An 18,885-nucleotide genomic window follows, 5' to 3' on the forward strand; every position below is an offset into this window, starting at 1 on the left:
CAACCAGGTCTCCCATTCTTTCTCTCAAACCTTCTTAAGTAATTAAGGAAAGACCAGAGGTGATGTTATAGCGAAGTCAATTGTAATTAAACCAGGAACCAGCATCAACGGAGCAAGGAGGACTTGGAGCGGCCCCGTTTTTCCAGAGAGCTCTGACTAGCTTACATGTCATCTCCCTTATCCTCATGAGTATTTTTATTGAACAGATTTCTCTGGGGTGACAAGATAAGAAATGCTTCACTGCTCTAGGGCCTTGTAGCCTACAAAGTGCTACTGTATATAACCAAATGTCAAGTAATTTTATAATCAAAACTAACGAGATTGGAGTGCCAAGTTCTCTCGTTTCCTTTCCTCTCCGCATCTCCAGAGTTTTGACTGTTTTCCATCTTAATCCAATTTCATTTTGTTTCATGAATCACATGACGGAAGCTGTCAGATCAAAACAAGGTCTGTGGGCCAAAAGATTTCTACCATTTCCTTGGTTCCCAATTTTCCTTCCTATTGCCCTTTAATGAGAATAGTCCTTCCAGATCTAAAACTAGATGGGACCTTAAGGGAGTACCTGGTCCCATTCCTTAATTTTATAGGTGAGAAAAATGAGACCCAGGGAGGAGAGTTATTTGACCAAGTTCAAAGAGGCAGCAACAGAGTCAAGATTCTAATCCAGGTTTATTGACTCTCAATTCACTGTTCTTTCTGCTACCCTACATTGTTTTCTGTCAATGATCTTGAATTTATGAGTCCTTTTAAACTTTAACAAAAATTCATATATTTGTATATATGTACACATTTTTAATATAAACTATAATTCTATTATATAGCATGTCATATAATATATATCTCATACATTGTATATTATATGAATTATAATTATAGTATATAATATGATTATGTTACTTTATATTATATAAATCTATGAACACTAAAGATAATATAAATTATACTTAGATATTATATAATATGATTACATTACATAATATATAATGTATATTATATATGTGGCATATGTAATTTTATATTATCTAAATCTATGTCCATAGATGTATCTCTATCTGTATCTATTTAGCTGTATGCATGTATGTATGTATCTTCTTTCTAAAATACTTTTATGATTTTGCCAGAATTCTTACTTAGACAACTAGATGGCATTGTGGATACACTCTGCTGTCCTGGAGTCAGGAACACCCAAGTTCAAATAGGGCTCAGACACTTGCTAGCTGTATGACCCTGGGCAAGTCACCTAACCTCCATCTGTCTCAGTTTCCTCAACTGTAAAATTCTGTTAATGATAGTACCTATCTCCCAGGGTTGTTGCAAAGATCAAAAGAGAAAATGTTTGTACAGCATTTCCCTCCCCTCCCCTCCCCACTTCCTTTTTTTTTTTTTTAAGCAATCGGGGTTAAGTAACTTGCTCAAGGTTACACGGCCAGTTATTTCTGGTTGTGGTGCTGAGTATCTGAGCCCAGGATTTGATCCAGGTCATCCCGACACTGGAGCCCTCTGCTCTTACTCACTGAGCCACCTGGACGCCCCTCCCTCCCCACTTTCAATGCAGCCTGTGGTATATAGTTCCCCATGCTCTGAAAACCACATTCTATCTTTGCTTACCCTGAGCATTTCAGTGTTTATTCCCCACCCTCACCCACAAAACACACATATAGAGCTGTCATGTTCACTACCATCTCTCCAAGTGTTAAACCTTTCTTGTTATGCATGCTAAGAAATTGGGGACAGTTGCAAATGGAAAATATAAAACCTCAACCACTTTTTCTAGCTTTTTTCAAAGTTGCACACTATGACCTTCAAGGTTCCTTTAGATTGCACAGTAGATAGAGCATTAGGCCTGGAGTCAGGAAGACTCTTCTTCCTGAGTTAAAGCCTCAGACATTTTCTGGTTATGTGATCCTGGACAAGTCACTTAACCCTGTTTGCCTCAGTTCCTCATCTGTAAAATGAGCTGGAGAAGGAAATGGCAAACCACTCCAATATTTCTGCCAAGAAAACACCAAATAGGTCATAAAGAGTCAGACACCACTGAAAAACAACTGAACAAAAGGTCACCTATATAGTAAGTGGCAAAGTCAGGATTTGAATCTAGATCCTCTGACTTCCAGGGCCTTTTCTATTGTACTTCCATTTCATGTTCCCTACTGACTTCTATCCATTATATTAACTTAAGACTGGTTCTTTTTCTTTTAGAGTGTCTTTTTGCCAGTACACATAGTTAAGAGTTTTATAGACATCCTCATCTCCCTCTCCTTATGACTTGTGTCTCTTTGTTTCTTCCTTCCTTTTTTCTTTTTTTCTTTCTTTCCTTCTTCCTTCCTTCCTTGCTCCCTTCCTTTCTTTCTCTTTCTTCTTTTCTTTCTTTCTTTCCTTTCTTTCTTTCTTAGTGTGACAAATTACTCTTGGAATGCTAGTCACATTCACACAGAGTGTTCTCATAGGCTATGGCTCTCTAGCTTACATGGTATCCCACATTTCACATGGTTTTACAAAGAAAATCCTTCCTTGTCCTATCAAATGCAGTCTCTTGATCCAGGCTCACCATTTAATCCAGCCATTTTCTCCACACCAGCTCTTCTTAGCACATTCTATTATTCCTCTAAAGATTGCTAAAGCAGGGTACCATTTCTCTGACTTACTACATAGTTCAGGGCCTTTGGTGGTGGCTGCCTCCACAGCTTTACATCACATTTTCTTAGTTACTTTCTGACATTTTATGATTATTCTTTGGGTTAACCAGCAAAGAGTCGCCTCCTTGCACTTCATCCTGTAATGGAATACAACATAGGACCTTCTGATGCTCATGAGCCCTTCCTCCTGAGCCAGCCCCTAATTTTCTTTCACCTACTGTGCTCATTAACAAAGCCATTCATCTCCATCCTTAAGGTGACTGACTGACTTCCCTCCTCTTCCCCAAGGTGGTCGTGTAATCATGTGAAAAGTTAAATAAACTAAAAGTTGATACAGCATCATATAAAGCCCATCCTGTCTATTGGACTTCCTAAGGATGCTAGTCATATTCACATCCACGTCTTCATAGGTTATTGTTCCCCAGCTTGTATAACAACCCATCCTACTTTGTCTTAAACAGAAAATCCTTCCCACTCTTATCCTTGGCATTCCCTTGATTCAAGCTCACCACTTAACTCTGCTCTGTAAACCCTTCTTATTAGCACATTCTATTCCTTCTCTTATAATAACAGACCAATGTGATTTGGTTTAAAAGAACAGACAAAAAGCTTTCTTTTCAAGTTGTTGTTAGACTTTCACACATTTGGAGAAAGCACTAATCAAGGAAGCACCTATGCAGTCCCTTCAGATTAGCATCTCCTTGTACTTTTCAATGGGCAGCTAGGGGGCTCCATAGTGCATAGAGCACTGGGCTTGGAATCAGGAAGACTCATCTTCCTGAGTTCAAATCTGATCTGACACTTACTAGCTGTGTGACCCTGGACAAGTCATTTAATTCTGTTTGCCTCAGTTTCCTCATCTGTAAAATGAGCAGGCGAAGGAAATGGCAAAACATTTTCTTTGCCAAGAAGAATCCAAATGGGGTCACAGAGAGCCAGATGTAACTGAAAAACATATTGTCTTTCAGGAGATACATGTTCCCCAGAGATGGGAGAAGGCATCTGGGGGCCCTTAGGCAAGGCCTCCAAATCCTGTCCTCCCTCATCACCACTTGTATTTTAAATGTGTGCCCCTTGTTTGTTATTCTGCAAGAAAACCTTGACTCTAATTTGGTAGAACACTGGACCTAAAGTAAGGAAAACTTGTGTTCAAATCCTGCCTTAGACACTTACTAGTTGTGTGACCCTGGGCAAGTCACTTAACTTCTGTTGATTTCAGTTTTCTCATCTGTGAAATGGGGATGATAATAGCACCTACCACTTAAGGTTGTTGCAATGAGATAATGTCTGTAGCATTTTGTCAACATCAGAGCCCTATATAAATGCTAACTGTTATAAATCTGTCCTCTTTCCCTTCTGTTATATTTGGTCATAATGATCACTTAAATTTGGAAAGTTACCCAGAGCCTTAGTGACCATCTAGTCCAACCACTTCATTTCATAGATCAGGTAACTAATGCCAGAAGAGCTCAAGTGACTCGCCCAAAACCAATTTAGTGGCAGAGCTGGGTTTAGACCTCAGGTCCTTTAAATGGAAATCTAATACTCTTTCTATTGTATGTGGAAATTCTACTCTAGCCCAAGTTTCATTGTGAGTTCTCACTATTAGAGTAAGGAACTTTTACAAATGGTTAATACTAACCTCCTGTCATCTGTTCAACTATCAATAGATCCTTATGACTTTTTTTTTAACTTGTAAGTTAAATGAAAGGGGTTGGGGTGAGGGAAAGGATGATGTAAAGGTTTGTCAAACACAGACACTTCCACAAAGTCTTTGAAGCTATTTACTCTCAGTTTGGCTAAAGAGAAGTCTTTTTTATTTTTAATTGTTTAAGCAGAAATGTAAGATGAGGTTTTAGATAGAGAAATTCCTAACAGGTTTTGGGGATTCAGTTGAGTCAAATTTTGAATAGTCAGCCCAACTCAATCCATGATGGGACAGGGACTTACTTCCAAAGCCAATGGTACCTCCATGTGGACTCCCAAGATGTTCCATGTTGGAACCATCTTGAACAGAGAGATGATTGTTAAATTTTTAGTGTGAGCATTTATACCTTAGAAATCAGCAAACACTACAAATCAGGACTTGATTTGTCATTCTGTTGATTGTTTAGATTCAAGTGGCAGAGATAATATTAATAATACAGATTAAATTTAAAAGTATGTGTCACTCACACATTTTTCAAAGAGCCATTTGTTAAACAGCTGCCAGCATACTTCTGCCCAAGTCTATCATATATAAACAGTTTCAGTTTTAGGTGATCACGTGAGCAGCACATGGCATTGCTTGTAAATTGAAATGGGCCAACTGAGTAGTTCAATCAAGACCCATTATACTTTCTATTAAAAGGCTCCCGTGTCCTCCATTCCTAGTATTTATGTCTTAAAGAAAATGGCTTTTCTAATATTGGAGATTCTAATCTACATCCAATGCTAGAATACCTCTACTTCTTCTAACTATGGAGAATTGAAGCGATAATGGGTCAGTTGTCTTCTAAAACTTCAAATTCATCTCAGATTCCTTGAAGGAATGAACATGAGACCAGCTTAGGATAGGAAGAAATAAACTTTGGGCTATATACTCTCTTTGCTGTTCAATGGTCCCCTCATTGCTTAGGGAATGAGATGGAGCTTCTCATTCCCAGCATCTAGTGAGGTAAATGCATTGAACATTTGAAGTACAAGACTGTGACCCTGACATGATATTGCTATGGTGATTAGTGACTTTGTCTCCTCTGTCTCTCTCTTCCCTCCTGGCCACAGCTTAATTGCTTACATGGAACAATATGTGGAATATGATCCTTTGATAACTCCAGCAGAACCTTCTAATCCATGGATCAGTGATGACATCACTTTATGGGACATAGAGATGAGGTATAAAAATAAAAATAATAATAATATTAACTTGAGAGAACAAAAAAAGTTAATCTTTTTTCAGAAGGGAGGGGGAGTGGGAATTCCATGAGATCTAATAATGCTCTTCAAGGCAGCTTTCCATTGTCTCTGGGCTAATGAGGGCCACTGAAGAATTGGTTAAGAACAAAACTTGTCAGATTATGTTCGTTTCCTTTTGGACAAGGTTGTTAGACTGGTAGATCTGGATTTTAGCATATTATCCCTTTTTTCATCAAGGCATCTTACAATATACTTTATATGTCATACACCTACCTTATACCTAATGGGTGTAAATGCATTATGTAAATGCCTAGTAGGCACTTCTAAACATTTATTGAATTGAGTGAATAACCTTAGAGACAAAGGTAGAGAGATATGGACTGGTTATCACACTGGCTGATTCAGTCAGATGTAGTATATAGGATTCATGTTTCATGAAGGGTTTGAACTAGATTTCTAGTTAGTTAGTCAATAAAGCATTTATTAAGTGCGTACTATTCTCCAGGAAGCTAGGTGATGAAGTGGATAGAGCATTGTGCCTAGAGTCAAAAAACCAGAGTTCAAATCTGACCTCAGATACTTACTGGCTATGTGATCCTGAAATGTCATTTAACCCTTGCCTACATAAAGCTAGAGAAGGAAATAGCAAACCACTCCAATATCTTTGCCAAGAAAACCCCATGGTCAGTTGGTCCACAAGGTCACAAGGAGTTGGATACAACTGAACAACAGTGTACCAGACACTATGCTAAACACTGGGGGTTACAAAAAAAAGCAAAAGACAGTCCCTGCCCTCGGTGGGACCAATAGTTCTTAGGGTTCATTTACCATACTAATGGATCATAGAAATTATATCAGGCTTAAAAAGGTACATGGGAACATGAGAGCTGGCAAAACAAGTTTGAATGATGTCTGTTTCTAATTCTTCTTTGTTTTTTAAAAGTCAGAGAGGAGGCAAGTCTCACTTTAGCTGAACTAGAATAATTCAGTATCTTGTCTCTTCCCAGCTAGCTAGATCTCATGCCCCTCTAAATGGGCTTAATTTTAGGTCCCTGAGCCCAGAGAACCTTAGTAGGACCCTGGTTCTGCTGCATGAGATAACTGGAATCTGTGTAAGGCATTCATACTTTAGTGCCCAACCAGATTATTTGCTCTAATGCAAATATTAGACCTCATCCATGAGCCTAGTAGGGTCTCACAAGAGAGGTTAATTAGGCAATTGCTCTCTTCATGGGAACATGCATTAAGCTTTCTCTTTAGTGCTCTCACTCTCTTTCTCTGTCTGTCTCTCTGCTTCTCTCCCTCCATCCCTCTCTGTATAATTAAAAGAAATACCTCTCAATCCTGCATTGAAACAGGAGCCCACCTTCAGCCAATGCCACCCCAAATCTGACCTGAGCCATTATGACAAAGGCAGTGGTGGGATGTACTCCATGAACCATAAAAAAAAAACAGGTACCGTGGAGGGCTCACAGTCATGTTCCCTCAAATGTTATGTCATCCATGAAGGCCAAGTGGCACATGGGGTATTGAGAAGTACTGGAATTTAAGAATACCACAAAGAACCAAGGACATTTTTATATCAGTTGGAATTCTTGGTCCTTCTATTGTTTAGGGTCCCTCAATGACACTTGCCTTAAGAGAAAGTTACTGGGCAAAGATACTGGGGTGCTTTGCCATTTCCTTCTCCAGATGATTTTACAGAGAAGGAAACTGAGGCAAACAGGGTTAAGTGAGTTGCCCAGGGTCACACAGCTAGTAAGTGTCTGAGGTCAGATTTTAACTCAGGGAGATGAGTCTTCCTGACTCCAGGTCTAGCACTCTATCTACTACATTTGTAGGCCTGTATTTGGATAGATTTATCTTTTTTGGTTGTCTTTTCACACTGTTGACTCAAGACACTAACCCCCCTCCCCAATCTTCCCCCTCTCCAAGGGCACTCTTGTCTAATATCTCACTCATATTTGTCTTATTTTTTTAATCCAGGTGTATATTTACCCTTGTTCTAGTTAAATTTGATCTTACTAGATATCAAGATCTTTTTGGATCTTCACTCTGTCCAGGATCCATCATATTAATTATCACTTTCAACTCTGGGTCATTTGCAGATTTGACAAACATGCCTTGTATGGCTCCATTGAAATAATACATAAAAATGTTGAGCAACACAATGCCAAAGGCAAATCACTGGGACATTCCTCTAAAAACCTCGCTCCTAGTTGCCATCAACCAATCAATGATCACTCTCTTGAACTGTTCATTCTACAAGTTCTGAATCTACCTAAGTTCCTTCTTTCTTATCTTATCTATAATGTTGGCATGAGGGATTTTGTTAAGTGCTTCCCCTAATCTACCAGTATAGTTAGTCTAACCTCAAAGAAAAAGGAAATGAGATTCATCTGGCATGATCTCTTTTCAAGGAAACCATATTGGGTGAACTGACTCAAAAGATGCTACACAGGTTGAATCAACAAGAATTGGTAGCTGAATAGATATGAAAGGACAAATTGAAGATAATCACCAAGATGAATGTGGTAGTACCATTAACAAAAGCGGGTGAAATCATGAGGATAAGGAATAGCAGAAAAGATAAATGTGTTTTTTCATATGTTAAGTTTGAGGCTGGGGTGGACATTCAGATAGTGATAGCTTTTAAGCAGTTGACAATAGGGTCTGGAAATTAAGAGAAAAGTCGGGGGAATGAAGTTTTTTTAAAAATTATAAAATTATTTAGTTGGGGTGGCTAGGTGGCGTAGTAAATAGATTGCCAACCCGGAATCAGTTCCGGCCTTAGACACTTAACACCCACACATAAAAAACTGGCTGTGTAACCTTGGGCAAGTTACTTAACCCCAATTGCTTTTTTAAAAATATTATTTAGTATTTTATTTTCCCCCAATTACATGTAAAAACAATTTCTAATATTCATTTTTAAAATTTTGAGTTCCAAATTCTCTCCCTTCCTTCCCACTCCCCTCATTGAAAAGGTAAGCAATTTGATATAGGTTATACAGACATAGTCATGCAAAACATATTTCTATATTATTTATGTTGTAAAAGAAAACAGATTTAAAAAAAGAAAAATAAAGTAAAAAAAATATGCTTCAATCTGTATTCAGAATTCATTAGTTCTTTCTCTGGGAACGTATAGCATTTTTCATCATAAGTTCTTCAGAGTTGTCTTGGATCATTGTATTGCAGAGAATAACTAAGTCATTCACAGATGATCATCTTACAATATTGCTGTTAATGGGTATAGTGTTATCCTGGTTCTACTCATTTCACTTTGCATCAGTTCATGTAGGTCTTAGAAATGAAGTTTTACAAGTCACCTGCATAGAGGAAATAGGTAAAGTGACAAGAGTGAATAAGATTGTTAGGGTTTGTAGAAAGAGGATGAAAGAGGAGCCAGGACAAAACCCTGGGAACATGCACCTTGAACATTCAGAAAGGGGGCATAGAGCTGTTGAAGTAGACAGAGAAAGACTTAGCTAGGTGGGAAAAGAACCAGAAGAGAATGATGGCTATGAAGTCAAAGAAAGGGAGAAAAAGAGAGAATATCCAACAGGAAAGGTTGGTCAATGCTATGAAATTCTGCAATGGCCAAGTAGAGTGAATACTCAAAAAGGACATTGGATTAAATGATTAGGAACATCATCATTGGTGACGTTTGAAAGAGCAGTTTCAATTGATTAGTGTGGGACTTTTAAGAAGTCAGGGAGTAGATAGTAAAGAAGTAGAAATATCAAGTACAGAAAACTTTTTAAAGGAGTTTAGCAGTGAAAGGGAAGGGAGATATAAAAACAAAAGTTAATTGAGTATGAAAAATCAAAGAAAACAATTTTAGAATTGGAGACCCACGTATTTTCTAGGCAGATGAGAAGGAGCGAGATGAGAAAAGGAGAAATGAAGATGTAAGAGAAAGGGAGGATATGTCTTTTGGAGGTATGAGTGTAGAAAAGGAAAAATGGGTTTAGGGTCAAAGAACCAACGTTCAGATCTAACATCTGATGCTTACCACCTCTGTGAAATTAGGCAAGTTATTTGGGGCTCAGTTTCCTTATCTGTAAGAGGAGAGGGTTGACTCGATGGCCTTTGAGGTCCCTTCAAGCCCTTAATCTGTGGCCTGTGAGTTGGATAAAGAGCATATGGCAAGGGATTAGGCTTAGGTCTCTTCAGTAATAGGAAGGGAGAGTGAATGATAATGCTGAGAAGTTTGAGGGAATTAAGGGGGGATCTAAGGGAACTCTCTGGCAGGTGGACTCAGACAGCTCTCAACAGGATGGTAAATGTGGCTACCTTCTAAGTGTCTGGAGGTAGGAATGTGGATGGGCTGTTGAAGAGAATGGAATTGGTTTGCAATAAGTATGGTTCTCTAGAAAGAAAAAGAGACAAGCTTAAAGCAACAGGCAGGATCAAGCTGAGATTATACATCAGAAATTTGTATTGGGTGAAACCTAATCTATTATTCAGCTGCCCAACAGCCTAGGAATAGGGGCGAGAAAGCAGAGACAAGACGGGTACATGAAAAGTTAAGAGCGCTACAGGAGTGGCCACAAAGCACCGTATGATTGATCACCAAAGGACAATAAATGCCACAAGTTCATTGGGTTTTCAAATACCTGTAGCTTGAGTTTAGGAGAGGGAAGTTTATTGCATAATGTAAAATTATATAAAAAATAATAAAAAAAAGTTTATTCCATGCATGGCATTGGGAAGAGAGAGAGAAAATTTGGACCTCATAGGGATTTAGGATTCTTTAAAAATATATGCACATAGGGGTAGTTAGGTGGTGCAGTGAATAGAGCACCAGCCTGGGAGTCAGGAGGACCTGAGTTCAAATGTGACCTCAGGCACTTGATACTAACTGTGTGACCTTGGTTAATTCACTTAACCCCAACTGCCTTGCCTCCCCCCTTCCAAAAAAAAATACACATACACACACAAATATATATAGAAGCACATATATGTGGCACAGTGGATAGAACACTGGACTTGGAATCAGGAAGACTCATCTTCATGAATTCAAATATGACCTCAGACACTTATTATCTGTGTGACCCTGGGCAAGTCACTTAACCCTGTTTGCCTCAGTTTCCTCATCTGTAAAATGAGCTGAGGGAAATGGCAAACCGCTTCAGTATCTTTGCCAAGAAAACTCCAAATGGGCTCGCAAAGAGTCAGACGTGATTGAAATAAGTGAACAACAATGACAGCACTATATACATGAGTGTGTGTGTCATTTAGTACTTTTCCTAGACAAAGGGTTGTGCCTTCAAAACTATGCAATTGATGTGGGAACTGCCTTTTAAATATATTTGGGGGACCTAGGGACAGGTATTCTGACTTGTATCTATGGAACTCTGCTTTAAAATTCCCCTGGAGACTGAACCTACTGTGAATTTCCAGGCCTGATAGCATGAGCCCCACTGATAGAGACAGAGAGGCACTTTTCCCTAAAGGCACAAGGTTCCCATTACGACTTCTTGCGTCTGAGCTCTTGTTCTCACTGAACAGTATCATTGCTCCTTCCCTAGTGTTTCTGATTTCACCTTTATCATTGACTCCCAGCCTTTCTGGATCACCACAACCACCATTCCCTCTACAAAACCAAATAAATAAACAGAAAAAAGATGGTGTTGTTCTATTATCTTAGCTGGAGAACCACCTACTATGTCCCAGGCACTGTGCTAAGTGCTAGGAATACAAGAATGGCAAAAGAAGACATTAATTGTTATTTGTGTACCAGACAGTGACCCCCAAAGACTGACAGTCCTTTCCCTCTGCAAGCTGGCTCCAATTTGCTGCTGCTGCTGTTACCAGATGTAACTGTCACTGTTGTAATTCTATCTCTAAGACTTATCAGAGTCTGCCTGAAACTTTCATTCAAAATACAAGCACCCAGCGACATCCACCCCAGAGCTTGTGTTCTGAGCTCAGATGGTCTAATGGTCTTTGCTACCTAGGATTCTAAAATTATTGATAGCTTCAAGCCCAAAGGCATTTCTTAAGAAACAGCCCTCCTTATCACCCTGGACACCATTTAATGGGAATGATGTCTTGAAGTAAGTTTAGAAAAAGTTCTGTATCCCCATTCCCATCTTTCTGGCTTTGGCCCACTTTGGTTATCCATTCAGCTATTGATTTGTTTGTTTCTTTGTGCTCCAAACCTGTGATTTCATTGGTGTAGACAACAATTGGTGGGAAGGAAACTTCCTCTACTCATACAGGTCAGCAACTTCTCTGTGATGTATGGTTTGCCTGGGGTGCTGGGAGGTTAAGCTATGCCCAGGGTCACACAGCTAATGGTGTCAGGAGTGGGACTCAAACCCCCTTCTTTACTTCAAGACCATCTCTCCACTTTTCTACACTGTCTTTCCCAGCTTGGTATTTTTAAGGTAAATGGTATAAAAACAGGTTATCTGTGACTTGATGGCGTTTCTTTTTCTATTGCAATGAGCTCCATGCTCAAGAGAATTTCTCTGAGTTTCAGTTTCCACCTCAAGTTTCCCCATTTTAGAATTGCTTCTTTAATGTTCTTTGTGGCTTACATATACACATACACGCACATACATATACATGACCCATACATGTATACATATATATGCTCACAGTAGAGCTATCATTGGCACTTTTTTCACCTGAGACAAGTAGCACAAACTGAGTACATGGCCATCAGCATAAAGTGGGTTGGGGTGGGTGTAGGGGCAGGGAGAGTTGGGTTAAGGAGGACTTCACCAAGGGTATGCCTACAGAGAAAGGAAGCAAGCTCTAATAGCTTCCTATTTTAACTATTCATGCTAACTAGATACTGAGTTTTATTGTTTCTAAGCTGCTAAAGGATTGCAGAGACAGGTGGTACCCTCTAGTTCAGTGTCCTGGGACAAAGCAATATTAGTTTATTATTATTAACCAATTATTATATTTAATATTTATGTGATATATGGCATATATTTAATAATATTATCTAATATTAAATAATTACTAATTAATTATGGTCCTCCCTCAAAGTCTATGTTCTAGGTGGGTCAATTAGTTAACCAATGTTTATTAACCACTTATGTCCCAGGTGGGCAGCTAGGTAGTGCAGGAGTGACCAGGAGTCAGGAAGATCTGAGTTCAAATCTGGCCTCAGACATTCACTAGCTTTGTGAGTCACTTAACCCCTATTTGCCTCAGTTCATCATCTATAAAATAGGGGCATGCTAGAGAAGGAAATGGCAAACCACTTCAGTATCTTTACCAAGAAAATTCCATGGACAAAATCCATGGGGTCGTGAAGAGTTGGACATGACTTAACAAGTTAATATGTCCCAGGCATTGTAGTAAGTGCCGGGGATACAAAGAATGGCGAAAGAAGGTGCCTGCCATCAAGGAACTCACAATCTAATGGGGGAGAGAACATGCAAATAACTGTGTACAAACAAGATATAGACAGGATAAATTGGAAACAATCAAGAGAAAGTGCTTGAATTAAAAGGGATTTAGGAAAGGCTTGGGGCAGCTAGATTTTTGAACCTGAGTTCAAATCTGGCTTAAGAAATTTACTAGCAGTGTGACCCTGGGCAAGTCACTTAACCCTGTTTGCCTTAGTTGTCTTGTCTGTAAGATGAGCTGGAGAAGGAAATGGCCAACCACCCCAGTATTTTTGCCAAGAAACCTCAGCCACAAAGAGTCAGACATGACTAAACAACAAAACAGAAAACAAGAAAAGTCTTCCTGTAGAAGGTGGGATTTTAAGAAAGCCAAGGAAGTTTGGAGGTAGAGATGAGGAGGAAGGACATCCCAATCTTGGGAGACATCTAGTTAAAATACCCAGTCAGGAATGGAGTCTCTTATTTGAAGAACAGCAAAAAAAAATCAGTGTCAGTGATCTAAAGAGTACTTGAGGAGACTGATGCACTATAAAAAGGCAGGAACGATTTTGAAAGGTTTTGAATGCCAGATAATTTTATATTTGATCCTAGAAGTGCTGGAAATCCACTGGAATTTATTGAGAAGGGGCAAGGGTGACATGTTTCAACCTGTGCTTTAGGAAGATCCATTTGACAGCTGAAAGGAGGATAGGATTGGAGTGGGGAGAGACTTGTGGCAGGCAGAACAACCAGGCAGCTACAGGTGCTATGAGGTGATATGAGCCTAAATCAGAGTGCTGGCAGTATCAGGGAAGAGAAAGGGGTATATGCGAGGTATATTACAAAGGCAAAATTGACGAGCTTTGGCAACAATCAGGTATGGGAATTACTGGCAGAGAGAGAGTCAAGAGTCAAAGATGATACTTAGGTGGTAAGCCTAGGGGACTGGGAGGATGGCAGTGCCCTCAACTGTAATGGGAAAGTTTGTAAATGCAGGAGAGTTTTGGGGGGATGAGTTCATTTGCAACATGTTGCGTTTAAGATGTCCATGGGACATCCAGTTTGAAATGTCTAATCTCATTTGGAGATATGATACTGGAGATCAGCAGAAAGGTTAAGTAAGGCTGGATAAGCATAGAGATGGTAATTAAATCTATAGGAACTGATGAGATCACCTAGTGAAATAGTATAGAGGAAGAAGAGAAGAGGACCAGGACAGTGGAAACTGCCATTGATTTCTAAATGTATAGAGCACACAATTACATTGGATGCTCAGCCCATTTGAAATGTTGACCCAAATGCATGCGACACACACTTTTTCCTCCCATTTATCTTTTTTCTAAAAAGTCAAACAAATAAATCCTTTATTCTCAAAGCAAAGAGCCCAGCCAACAACGTGTAAAGAGATGGGGATTCTCCATTGATGAGGTACTAAAGGACCAAGTGGGACGAGACCAGTTCCTTCGTTTTCTGGAGTCGGAATTCAGTTCAGAAAACCTCAGGCAAGTCTCTGACAAGTTCTGAACTGTGTGCATAGTATATGTGAATGAATAGATTTTCAGGATATCTCTCTCTCTCTCTCTCTCTCTCTCTCTCTTTCTCTTTCCCTCGACCTCTTTTCCTTTCCATTATTTCTTCTCTTTTTAATCCCCAAAATATATTAAAACTAATTATATTATGGTTTTAATAAGCAATTGATTATTATAATTTTAAGTTTATTTTAGTTACTTCCCATTATATCACATCACACCTAGCATTGTGTCTTAACCATAGCAGCTATGCTCAACAAATATGGAAAAGGGGAAGGGAAATGACATTTATTAAGCACCTACTATGTACCAGGTACTCTGCTAATAACTTTACAAATATTATTTCATTTTAGTATTTGTTGATTTGAATTGACAGGTTCTACATGGCTTTTCTTCAAATGCAGTAATACCTAGAAACTTTAGAGTGAAATTCACATTTCCATCAATTGGGGAATGACTAAATAAGTTGTGGTATATGATTATAATGGGATACATACATTTGTGCTGTAAGAAATAGTGAGGGGGATGGTTTCAGAAAAACCTGGAAAGTCTTATATGAGCTGGTGCAAAGTGAAGTGAGCAGAACTAGGAGAGCATTGGACACAGTAACAGCAATATTTTAACAATAATTAACCATGGAAGACTTAGCTACACTGTGAGTAATACAGTGATCCACAACCATTCGACACATGATGAAAGGACCAATGAACTGAGTGCAGATGAAAGCCTTTTTTCACATTCTTTATACTTATTGCTTTTTTCACAACTTGGTTGTGGAAATGTTTTGCATAACTTCATAGGTATAATAGGCATCTTATTTCTTGCCTTCCCAATGGGAGGAGGAAGGTTTGGAAGAAGAGAGGGAGTTTTAGATTAAAAATAAAAACAACAAAAAGTAGTAATCACATTTCAACACCCCTAATTTTTAAGTGCAAAATCCATTTTGTTGCTTCAGAATTAAGATTGTCTGAAATCATCAACAATTTAACAATATCACCTTGATTACTTTGAGGATGGCAAGTACTCTGTGAGACCAGACTTGGTCTTGGCCTTCAAGGAGCTTGCCATCTTGTTGGAAGTATGGCAGATTAGAGAGCAAAACATGTCATTAAAATGCTAAATTGTATAGCACAGATTAAAAGTACTATACCATAAGGATCTGAAATTGTATAAGGGCAAGTCCTAAGAATTACCTGAGGCACATAGAGGTTAAGTGACTTTCTCTAATAGTCTGGAGATTGTTCCTTACTCTGAATCTGGCATTCTGTCCAACATATTCCTGCCTCATCTTTTGTAAGTGTTAGAGGAGTTTATGAAAGAGAAACAGCACCAAGGGCCAGAGTAATAGGGGAAGACTTCATGGAAGAGATGGTACTGGATCTGAGAGTTGAAAGCATAGGTTTAGAGAGATTCATAGATATATGATATATAGAGCATTTATTGAATTTAAAGATTCTTCAAAGAATCAAGCTGCATCAACTAACATGGTGCCTTTGCATATACTCAAGATAGAATAAAAATGTTTATTTAAAAGTAAAATTATATATGCTTGTAATTAGTTATATATAAGGTGTATTTATACAATTAGGAGAAATTATAGTAAATTATAGCAAAATTATTTTTTAAAAGTTATTTTAGGGGCACCTAGGTGGCGCAGTGAATAGAGCACTGGCCCTGGAGTCAGGAGGACCTGAGTTCAAATCCAGCCTCAGACACTTGACACACAAGCTGTATGACCTTGGGCAAGTCACTTAACCCCAATTGCCTTGCCTTCTCCCATTCAAAAAAATTATTTTAAAATTCTTTCATCAATCGACACAATGGAATCCTTCTAGTGCTAAATACTTACTATGTGCCAAGCACTGTGCTAAGCACTAGGAATAGAAATATAAACAAGGAAGACAGCTCTTCCCTCAAGGAGCTTACATTCTAATAGGGGAAGACCATACATAGGGGGATATCTGGGAGTAGGTTGTGGGAAAAGAATTGTTTTTTTCTTCTCTTCTCTCGGTGTTTTCATGAAAAGGGATCAAAACCTTGTGTAACTTTCCCTCTGTTCAATTGAATTAAAATGTGGCAAACAGTTTTTAAGAAATCATTGGAGGGGTTAGGAAGAGCAGAGATTTCTAAGGGTGACAATGTGGCAAGAAAGGGGGAAAAAGGGGAAATCCAGTGTGAGTCAAAGCAAGAATGAAGGAGGAAAAACATGGCCGGCTAAAATGGTGCCTCTCTAACAAGAATCACCAATGTGGAAAGAGGGCCTCAGGGTAGAGGTCTGACAAGGCAAGGAGGAAAATGGCTATTCTATGCAAGGGGAATGGGACAGAAGAAGCAGAGAAATGGGAATCCCCTGTGCCATTGTGTCTCAGAAGAAGGTGTTTATTGTGCATAATATGAGTAAACATAAATCAATGTTATATCTTTATATACAGACATGTATATATCATAAACTGGGCTACACTATTTGATTTCTGAGTATACTGAAGCATTATGCTGAATAAATCTTTGATGGTTGTCTAAAAGTCCCAATTAAGTACCTCAAGCTGAAAGCGACTAGCCTTCCCCACTCCCCATCACAGTCTCAGAGTTGCCTAGCATGCAGTGATCAGAGGCTGGGGATGTTTTGGAAGTAAAAATATTGTGGGGCCTGAGAGGCAGAGCACCAGCATTACAATCAGCCACAGCAAGGTCTGCTTGAGTGTTGAGGGGTGGGGGGAGGGGTTGCAATGCTACTCAAGGGTCATTTCAGCCCCGGGCCCTGTCCAGCTGCTGTCCATTTAATCAGTCCCTTGAGTAACCCCTTCCCTTTCCAGATCCCCATGATAACTTGCTGTAGGATTTTCACTGACCTACCACTTCTCATCCATACTGAGTAGGACCTCCGAAAACAGCTACATCCCCCCTCTGTGCACTATTATGGGGTGGCTAAAGTATTACGTTATTGTGAAGGGCACAGAAATGGAAGCGTCTGCTGGCTCAGCTGCTTCTAGGTCCAGTTGGGGCTCTTGCACTCTAAATGAGAAACATAATTTTATTCTTTACTCAGGAAAGCTCTGGGTGTAACTGAAACCACATATTAACTCAGATTAGTTTCATGAAATATGTCGTGCGCTTAAACCCCAGCATGGGGCAGTAGAGTCTGTCTCTGCCAGGTGTTCAAACACTCATCCTTCTCAAATGAATCCAAAGGGGACCATAACTGGAAATCAAGCCACCGCCTCTGTGTGTCACTGCCAGCCCCTTTCTCCCATGCAAAGAAGGGCTCCATTTAACCTTGTGCAAAGCTCTGTTGTGTGCATGCGTGTGAGTGTGTGTGTGTGTGTGTGTGTGTGTGTTCAGGAGGGCTTGTGAATGTGCCTGGACATTGCTCATGCTCAGCATGTATTTGTGCAGAGACAGAATGATAACCCTGAGTTAGAAAGGGTCTTCTAATGATCCCTGACAGGAATAAGGTTTGAGAAAATGGAACAGCTGGAGTTGAAAAATTCCCCTAAGAGTTGTTAAAATTTTCTCAGGGGCCCCAAATTCCATTGCTATTCCCACTACTTTCAAGAGAATTGATTATCTAGGGAGAAGCTTAATTTACAGTAGCTCATCACTGAGACTCTTTGGTTTCCAGGAACAATGCAGATTTTTTTTCCTCTTCTATTTTCATGTTCTCTGCTTCCTGGCTCACCAAGTCTTTTCCTTTGTTCTTATTAATACAAAAGACTACAACACCAGGCCCTCATTAAGACCCTTATTTTTAAGTGAGCAGGAACTTATTGAAAATGTGGACGTGTGTTTTCTTTACTCATTAATTATTTTTTTGATTTTTCAAAATATTATTGATATTTTTAATATTGTCTCCCCCTGAATAGTCCCTCCCTCATAACCAAGAAGTGTATTCATAAACTGACACATTTGGCTATGTCTAACAGCATGTGCTTCATTCCACAACCGTAGTTTGCCACCTCTTTGCTCAGAGAAGGGAGATACTTTGCAGCCTCTGTCCTCTGAAATCAAGATGCTTCAGGGTGGCTAGGTGGCGCAGTGAGTAAAGCACCAGCTCTGGAGTCGGGAGAACCTGAGTTTGCTTCTGGCCTCAGACACTTAACACCCACACAAATAAAACTAGCTGTGTAACCTTGGGCAAGTTACTTAACCCCAATTGCCCTCCAAAATGCAAAAAAAAAAAAGAAAAAAGAAATCAAGATGCTTCACTGTATCCATTTCAGTTCTGATGTCTTTTAGTGTTATCTCCTTTGCATCTCTGTGTGTTATGCCCTGTGTATATTATTCTCTTGGTTCTCCTTACTTCATTCTCCATCAGTTCCTATAATTCTTACTAAGTTTCTCTGAATTCTTCATAACCATCATTTCTTATGGCAGTAATAAGATAATATAGCATTATATTCATATGCTCATAATGTAGTCAGGTATCCTCTAGTCAATGGTTTTTTTGCTGCTACTACCATACACACACACACA

General features: G+C 39.2%; 1 protein-coding gene across 1 annotated transcript in view; it reads left to right on the forward strand.

Moving 5' to 3' along the window:
* The window catches only part of RGS6 (regulator of G protein signaling 6), a 714,417-nt gene that overhangs the window by 601,208 nt on the left and 94,324 nt on the right, over window positions 1–18,885 (forward strand). The window contains 2 exon segments of the mRNA XM_069092090.1: window positions 5,400–5,510; window positions 14,263–14,388. Of these exon segments, the coding sequence (XP_068948191.1) occupies window positions 5,400–5,510; window positions 14,263–14,388 (237 nt within the window).

Source organism: Petaurus breviceps, unplaced genomic scaffold (assembly GCF_028583685.1).
Source record: "Petaurus breviceps papuanus isolate PSGF00001 unplaced genomic scaffold, PetGlider_PUasm1.0 189, whole genome shotgun sequence".
NCBI classification, from domain to species: Eukaryota; Metazoa; Chordata; class Mammalia; order Diprotodontia; family Petauridae; genus Petaurus; species Petaurus breviceps.